Here is an 8582-nt window from a genome sequence, read left to right as displayed (position 1 = left end):
ATCGGTTTCTAAATACATTTAGAAACCGATTTGAAACCGAAATATTCAGTTTTAAATCCGCAAGTTCTAAATAAATTTGAAACGGAAAATGGCGTCCGTTTCAAATTCTGAATCTATTTTCAAACCACTATTCCGTTTCAAATTTAGAAACCACATATATTCGGTTTCAAATTCCGTTTTAATTTAAAAACTGATATTTCGGTTTCAATTTTTTTGAAACAGAAATTCCGTTTCAAATCGGTTTCTAAATTCTGAAACCGATCCTTGTGTTATTGGATTAGAAACGGAAAAATTCGTTTTTAATCCGTTTCAAATTACTAGTAGAAAATTTTTATTTTTTTATTTAATATATTATTTCCTGTATTGAAGCATATAATATAATATTAATTTTAAATGCTCAATATCATATTATTTATAATATCAGGCTATCAAATATCAAATATCAGTCAATATTATATATAAATATGACAGTGAAGGGTTATGACAATAATATACTGTATGGAAAAATAAAATATCATAATAACAAAAAACAAGCTACTTGTCATCAACAAGATAATCACTCATCAACACTATCACCTCTCTACCATCATCTTGATGAGTCGCATGTGGAGTTGGGGTCAGAACCGCACTGCATCATTTGTGCCATCATGTTTTGCATCATTTGTTGCATGCGCTCCTCCGATGTCTGCTCCACGTTGTCTATATCTCTCCTCTAGCATCAACTCGCGTTGTCGATCTCTCTCCTCCATTGCAACCAAACTATCCTTGAGCGTTGCAATAGTCGATGCAATTGTTGAATCTCTTCCTCCATTGCCTCTGACTGAGCACAATAGGATGCAGTAGAAGATGATCCATGTGATGAGCTAGGGTAAAAAATTGATGCTTGAGATCCAATGCCATAAACCCTGTTCTTCTTCTCCCCCCCCACAACTTGATAATATAGTGCGACCTCATCTACAATAGGAGGGTCACTGCACCCCTCTTGTGGTTGAGACGACTGCTCCTTAAGCGCCAAAAATGCATCCTGCATAAGTCAATACACATATTTTAAATTTATTATTATTGGCAATTGAATAAACAAACTCACTTATTCATTTTTTTCATATAATTGAAAGACATAAAATACTTGTTCACTTACCTTAATTGATTGCGCTCGTGAATCAACCATATCGGAGGTGCCTTTCCTAGTGTGGGTCTTATGGAAAAGTTCATAAGGAAAAGGTCTTCGGCCAAGCTGGGCTTCCTGAAAAGATATAATGATTTTAGTGATGTTTATAATAATGTTCGATTATTTGCTACTAATATGTAGACAGACAATAACAAAACTAGTAAATATGAAATCATTACCATCCTATAGTAAATATGAAATCATTACCATTCTATCTGCGTGAGTAGCATGTGAAACTGAACCCCCTGTGTGTCTAGAGATGCCCCAACTCCCCCTATCTCACTACAACAGTTAGCGATGAATTGATGGCTCTTGGCTTTAAACTCAGGCTACTCCATGCCTCCTTCGCTTTGCATTGTACTATTAGGAACGATGACCTTGGATTTTCCTGTACTGACATTGCACATTAGGGCCTTATAGCGCTCTGCAGCCTTACGCCTCCAAGCTTCCTTTACTAGTGGAGTCACCTCTTGCCAATCAAAGTATTTCTGGTATAAAATAAATAAAAATTAAGACAGTTGTATTAGTATGATAATATTTTAGAAAAAAATTGACAGCATTTCCCCTTAATTTTGGACAATCCAACCTAGTTATTAGGTATTAATTGCACCTGTTAAAAACACTTCATATATTCTCAACAATAAATAACATCCACCCCAACTACAACAACTCACAACAATATATATTTTCAATATCACACAAGCTGTACATATAGATCATTTAAGCATTAATATACTTCAATTGTGTTCTTTTACATTAATTCACAAATTCTCATCACTTAAATGATATTTGTTCATAACATTCTTTTTTGAGGTTTCATAAACTATGCAAATTAGTTATCTGATAGCTAATATTTAAATATTTATTTTATTACTTGAAATTCATCCCAGTAAAACTCTTTTGTTTCAGGCGTGATAGTTTTCCAACAGTGCCCCTCTGGGTCCATCCTCTCCTTGAAGATATTCTTCATCTTCTTAGCACATTCCTCAGATGGATGTAACCTGTACAAAAGAAAGACAGCAAATATATTGATTTTATGTAAATGTAGAAACACAGTACTTCAATTCCCAATGATATGTAATACCAAATCATAGATAAAGTTAATTAATTTTAAATACTTACGTGCCATTAATGAGCTTTATTCTTTTCTTTCTTCCAAATGTAGTGAGTGATAGGCCATCCATCGATGATATTGGTGCTGCCCCAACTGAATGACCTTCATGACCAGAGGTTGATCCAATTGCAGGCTCAGAAGATGGGGTAATAGGTGGTGGCGGTGGAGGTGGAGGTGTAGCTCGATGCTGTGTTGAAGCAGTAGACCCCTCTGGATCTGGTGCCGACCTCCCAGTGGATCGTGAAGGAACCTGAGGCTGACCCTGTGTAGATTGGTCTAGTTGATCATTGGGCTCATCCTGCACAGGTAACTGCCTTGACTGTGAATGACCCAACAAACCTCCCCTGCGACCGTTGCCTCGCATCCTGCATAAATAATTGTATTAATTAGTTAGCTTCATTCAACTTATGATACATAATACAGATGAAATTAGTTAGAGTTTATACTTCAAGTTTAGAAATATAAATTCATTAAGAGAAATACCTAATTCTAATTAGTATCACTATCATATACATCATCGCATTCCTCATCACTTTCTGAGTCCAATTCAAGCTCTTCTTCATCTTCAACATCCTCTTCACTAATTTCAACTAGTACACCGTTTTGATCATTCAAGTATTGTTGTTGATCATCATCATCGTCAATTTGAATCAAAGGGACTTCCATTTCATCTTCTTGAAATGGTTCTTCCCGTCTTGAGGGTTGTGACATTCACTTGCTCAGGAAGATCAATAACAGATCTCGCTTTGATTTTGAACACAGCCCACCAATCATCCTTGTCACGTTTTAAGCTTGGATATATGGAATAATTCACCTGAGCAGCTTGGATAGCAAGAACAAATGGTTCATACCTATTGAAGGATCTTTTATGATTAATATCCACAAGCTTATATTTTGGATGAATCTTTGTTCCCACATTTGGTGTTGGATCAAACCAATCACATTTAAACAATACAGTTCTTTTGATTGGTAATCCAGGGTACTCCAATCGTAGCACTTCAATTAATTGTCCATAGTAGTCACTTTCATTAGTACTGTAATTAGTCCCCTTGATACATACCCCACTGTTCATCGTTTCCCTATGCGAACCATAACCTTTAGTGTGAAATTTATAACCATTAACTACATAACTATTGTAGCACATAACACTTCTTAATGGACCCTTTGATAGATCCTTTAAAAAGCGGCTTGATATATTGTTGGAGGATTGTGAACATATTTATTGAACCACTTATCAAATTCACGCTCTAGTTTCTCATCAACTTGTTTATCATTGATATTTGGATTGGCCATGTGTAACTCATTAACAAAATGCTGCACACAATGAAAATAGTTAATTACATGTTTGGAATCAATAATGGCATTGCAACAATTATAATAATTGAATATTAGAAAAACTTACTCAATGTACGGTTTTACTTCTATACAATTCAACAAGATGTACATTTGTGCTGCTTGAAATTCTTGTTCTGTGAGATATCTAACCTTTCCTTTTCCCAGTGGCCTACCGGAATGAGTGAAAATTGATAGATTCCCTAGATGTTCATCCATATGTTCGACTGTATCATCATTGCGTGGAACCTTTCGATGCCTTGTGTTGACATGGGGTTCAAAATAATGAGCGCAGAATGACGATGCTTCTTCAACTAAATATGCATTGCATATGGAACCTTCCACTTTGGCTTTATTTTTCACATTATTTTTTAACTTCCTAAGGTACCTGTACCATTTACTATTTAGTCACAACAAATTTTCATTTTTCCATGTAATGATAGTATACAACAATACATTAAACTAGTTACCTCTCAAATGGATACATCCACCGATATTGCACAGGACCAGCAATCCATGCTTCATAAGCCAAATGCACTGGGAGGTGTTCCATGGAGTCAAAGAAAATTGGAGGGAATATACCCACTAGTATACAAAATATAATAGTAATCTCTTCATTGAGTCAGTAACATGGCTTCTTCTCTAAGTGTTGTTGAAGTTAACTCTCTAAAGAAATTGCTCAATTCGGTCAATGCTTGCCACACATTTTTTGGAAGCAATTCCCTAAATGCTATTGGGAGTAATCTTTGCATAAAGACATGACAATCATGGCTTTTCATCCCAAACAACTTTAGTTTTCGCATGTCTATACACCTACCCATGTTTGACACATAACCATCTGGGAATCTAAGATTTTTAAGCCATTCACACAACACTGCTTTTGATTGTTTGTCTAATGTGTAACATGCTTTAGGATACTTTCCTGTTGCCATATCCCTCTCTAACTCAGGTCTGTGACAAAACTCTTTCAAATCTTCCCTTGATTTTGCATTGTCCTTCGTCTTCCCTTCAACATTCATCATAGTATTAAAAATATTTTCAAATACATTTTTCTCTATATGCATGACATCCAGGTTGTGGCGAAGCATGTTAGTACTCCAATATGGCAAATCCCAAAAAATGCTCCGTCTCTTCCAACCCGTGTTTTTTGCTTTGCAACTGTTATTCTCATCTGCACCCATATCATGACACACATTAATCCTAGACGTTCTATTTGTTCTAAAATTTCCTCACGGATAGAATGGGGAGCACTTTTGTAACTATCTTGTTCTTTCTAAAAGCAATTTTATTAAAATCTGAAAGGATGGTTAGCCGTCGTAAGAATTAACGGTCATTCTCAAAACATGATAGTTTACCACCCTTTGTCAATGTGAATGCATCTGAATCGTCCCTACAATATGGACAAGCGGTCTTGCTCTTTGTGCTCCAACCGATAACATTGAATATGCAGAAATCACTTATTGTCCATAATAACGCAACCCTCATATTAAAATTATTCTTCTTTGATGCATCATATGTCTCAACTCCAACTTCCCACAAGCTGTTTCAACTCTGCAATAAGAAATGTAAGTACACATCCAATTTGTCTTTTGGGTTTCTCGGACCAGAACTATTACCGTTAGGAACATATACTCTTCCTTCATACATAACCAAGGAGGCAAATTGTAAGGAGTGACAATGGTAGCCAAGATGAATATTGTTGTCGGTGGCCGAATGGTTGAAACCCATCGGTGCACAGTCCTAGCCTTACATTCCTAACCTCAGCAGCAAATGAAGGATGTGTTTTATTAAAATGCTTCCATGTAGTTGCATCTGAACAATGACACATTACCCCATCTTCATGGTCATGCTCAGCATGCCATCTCATTTCTTTTGCTGTTGCATTCGAAGCATATAATCTTTGCAATCTCTGTGTGAGAGGAAAGTAGTACATTTTCTTATGTGGCACATTGGTTTGAAAATTAGAAGAGCCTCGACTATGTCGTTTGAACCGTGGATGGTCACAAAATTTGCAATTCGTTAACTCACTATCTTCAGCCCAATATAACATACATCCATTAGTACAACAATGAATCTTCTCAACAGGTAGGCCCAATGCTTGAACCAACTTCTTCGTACTGTAAAAGTTTTCAGTCATTAAATTTTCATCCGGTAACACCTCTTTCATAAGTTGACAAATGTCATCAAAACACCTTTCTGACAAATGATGTTCTGCCTTGATGTTCAACATCCTTGCAACAACTGAGAGCTGCGAATGGCTTTCACAACCTGGCCACACCTCTTGATTAGCAGCTTGTAACATGTCATACAATTTTTGAGCTGATGGATTTGGAGGCTCCTCCATTACATCCTGAAAGAAATCAGGACCTGCTGCATCCATTACCATTTGCTCATAGGTATTGCTTGTGCTATTATCAACCTCTTGAACAGACTCCGCTATCATAACATTTATGTTTTGACTATCAATATCACTTGTGCGGGGTTCCCCATGTAGAATCCATTTATAATAATATGGCACAAATCCATGCTTCATCAAATGTAACCGAATTGTATTCTCATCAGCATAATTACGATTCTGACACTTTCGATGATTACATGGACACTTCAGTTTATCCCCATCCATCCACTCTGGATGTTGCTTAGCAAATGTTATGAATTGTTCAATACCTTCTATGAATTCTGAGGTCAATAGACCATCTTTTAACCTAGCATACATCCATCTTCGATCTGATCCCATTTTGCTAATAGCTGTGTAATAATTAAGTGAATATTAGTAATGATATGTCATATATCAGAATTACATCATATCCCCAATCATGCGTTGAAAGGTAAGGCCCTAACCCAATTAGAATTGTATCATCTCTACCAATAACAGACAGATAATGACATGTCATATATTTGTAAAAATTCCAGCAGGATCTCCCATTAGTTCTCCAAGTGCACAACATAAAATTTGCACCCAGAGAACAATGAGAGATGTTACAAAATTTCTACAAATAGAAAAAATTATCACCTCAAAAATTGATATGCATGCATCTACAAATTAAAACGCCATATTAAAATATTTTTATTATTTTTATTATAAATAAAATAATAAATTAAATCTAATAGACTATTTTGTTAATAAAACAAAACAATAATGATTAAATTGTTTCATATTAAAAATAGTGTTAATGGCAATTTTTTTTATAATTAACAGTAAATTAAATGGGTGTGCTAATTTTTAGGTTTATTAAAATTGTAAGGACTAAATAGATGTATTTTAAAAAATATATGGATTAATTTATATATTTCACTAAATATTAAAAATTAAATTATAATTTATCATAACGTTTTTTTACTGTGTCTAGGCAATTTTTTCTCCTTATTAATAACACAATTTGAGATATTTTTTTTTAAAGTTAATCTTAAATCTACTTGAAAAATGCATAAACTAGTAATTTTATTTAATTCATAAAAAAAAAAAAAAAAACCTCAAAGGAGGGAAGAAGAGGTGGACTCTGCTGAATATTTTAACAAATAAGAAGGTAGGTGTTGATTTAGTTGGTTTGATTTGTAATCAAATTAAATTGAAAAATTAAAAATTGAAAAATAAAAATTATAGAATTAAATCTATCAAAATAATGTAAGGAAATCAAATTTAATCAAATCAAACAATTGAAATCAGTTTCATTTTATTTAATCGGTTTTCTCATAGAAAACGGGAAAAGAAACATAACTCACATCGATCATTTGTTCATTTCCAACCATAATTCACAGTATGGATCAGCAAGTTCTTCTGCATCCAAATTAATTATTATGAAATTGATTGTAGTAGAAATTAAACCACACAGGAAGTCAAGACTCAACAATGATCCAATTACACATAATGGCAACCATCAATAGAGGAACAATTTCTTGTGCGTATATATTTGAACTACAAGAAACAGCTGCGGAAAGGTTCCTACAACTAATTTTCCCAAAGTAGAAGACAATACATTTAGACAATCAGAGCTATGAGTGGAAGCAAGTGGGGGTGTCTGAATGTATTTATTTATTTTTTTATTTTAATTCAGGAATCAGGACATAACATGAGTTTGAAGAAATGATTTTCTATTGAATGTTACAGAAACTTGTTGTAATGTTATTGTCCTAATTAACCCCCCACTTGTGAAGGATCAACTACCACAGAATCATTAGACCTCAACTAGCAAAAATATTCCAGTGAAACCTTTTGAAAAAGGACAATAAGACAAATTCCATTCCCCTCTTAATGATCTTTTGTCATCTAATTTCTAACAATAATTCACCCAAAAACCAATCACATTATAAAGTATGTGTTCTTTCTCACTTCTCTTTTCCTAACCTTTTCATGGTGGAAGGCATTATTAAAAGAGTAAGTGCTCCATTACCAACATCATGGCCACTCTCAAGTCTCAAAATAGAAGAAACTATCAGGTTATCAGAAGTTCCCAAGCATCATGCTTTGTTTTCAATTTTCCGGTTTGTTTTTTTTATCAAAAGAGTTATAGCTTTTTATTTTTCTTTTTCAAATGGAGTTAATAGAGGGTGTAATCCTTCCATTTCATAATTCCCACAGTAAAGGTGAAACTCTTAATAAACCAGCTAAGCTGCAGCCAAGCATCAGAACCACCAGTAGCAGCAACTCATAAAGCAAAAATAAAATATCAGTCCAGAGAATAGAATCTGCCAACATATATTTTATCATTTCAAAGATACTTTCAACTATATATTATTGTATAAAAGATTCACCGTGGATAAAGTATCCACTGAGATGCTACCTCCCATCCATATGCACCTCTTGAAGTAGTCATCATTCATACACTCCCTTTCCAACTGAAGAAAAAAATAATAATAATAGTTCTCCCACCACAGTGAGTAACAGGCGTTAAAATCACGCATGCATTCAAGTTTCCCCAAGTGAAAATTAAATTTCTTCCTGCTATAATTTCATATGCTTGCATTGAC

At 34.4% G+C, this 8582-nt stretch overlaps 3 protein-coding genes across 3 annotated transcripts; all 3 read right to left on the bottom strand.

Moving 5' to 3' along the window:
• Positions 1-718: 718 nt before the first annotated feature.
• Positions 719-1445, bottom strand: LOC131181325 (uncharacterized). The gene is made up of 3 exons (XM_058149354.1): positions 1376-1445; positions 1139-1243; positions 719-1024 (listed from the first exon to the last, which is right to left on the bottom strand). Exons 1-3 carry the CDS (start codon positions 1376-1378, stop codon positions 719-721), a joined length of 414 nt encoding a protein of 137 aa, XP_058005337.1. The 5' UTR covers positions 1379-1445.
• A 52-nt stretch (positions 1446-1497) lies between these two features.
• Positions 1498-2880, bottom strand: LOC131181324 (uncharacterized). Its single transcript, XM_058149353.1, has 4 exons — positions 2766-2880; positions 2291-2647; positions 2043-2169; positions 1498-1656 (listed from the first exon to the last, which is right to left on the bottom strand). The coding sequence occupies exons 1-4, from the start codon at positions 2852-2854 to the stop codon at positions 1498-1500; spliced, it is 732 nt and encodes a 243-aa protein (XP_058005336.1). The 5' UTR covers positions 2855-2880.
• A 1348-nt stretch (positions 2881-4228) lies between these two features.
• LOC131181323 (uncharacterized) lies at positions 4229-6351 on the bottom strand. The gene is made up of 4 exons (XM_058149352.1): positions 5446-6351; positions 5247-5368; positions 4970-5154; positions 4229-4785 (listed from the first exon to the last, which is right to left on the bottom strand). The coding sequence occupies exons 1-4, from the start codon at positions 6349-6351 to the stop codon at positions 4229-4231; spliced, it is 1770 nt and encodes a 589-aa protein (XP_058005335.1).
• Between the last annotated feature and the right edge of the window lie 2231 nt (positions 6352-8582).

This window comes from Hevea brasiliensis, chromosome 7 (assembly GCF_030052815.1).
Source record: "Hevea brasiliensis isolate MT/VB/25A 57/8 chromosome 7, ASM3005281v1, whole genome shotgun sequence".
Taxonomy (NCBI): Eukaryota; Viridiplantae; Streptophyta; class Magnoliopsida; order Malpighiales; family Euphorbiaceae; genus Hevea; species Hevea brasiliensis.
This window is presented reverse-complemented; position numbering and strand designations above follow the sequence as displayed.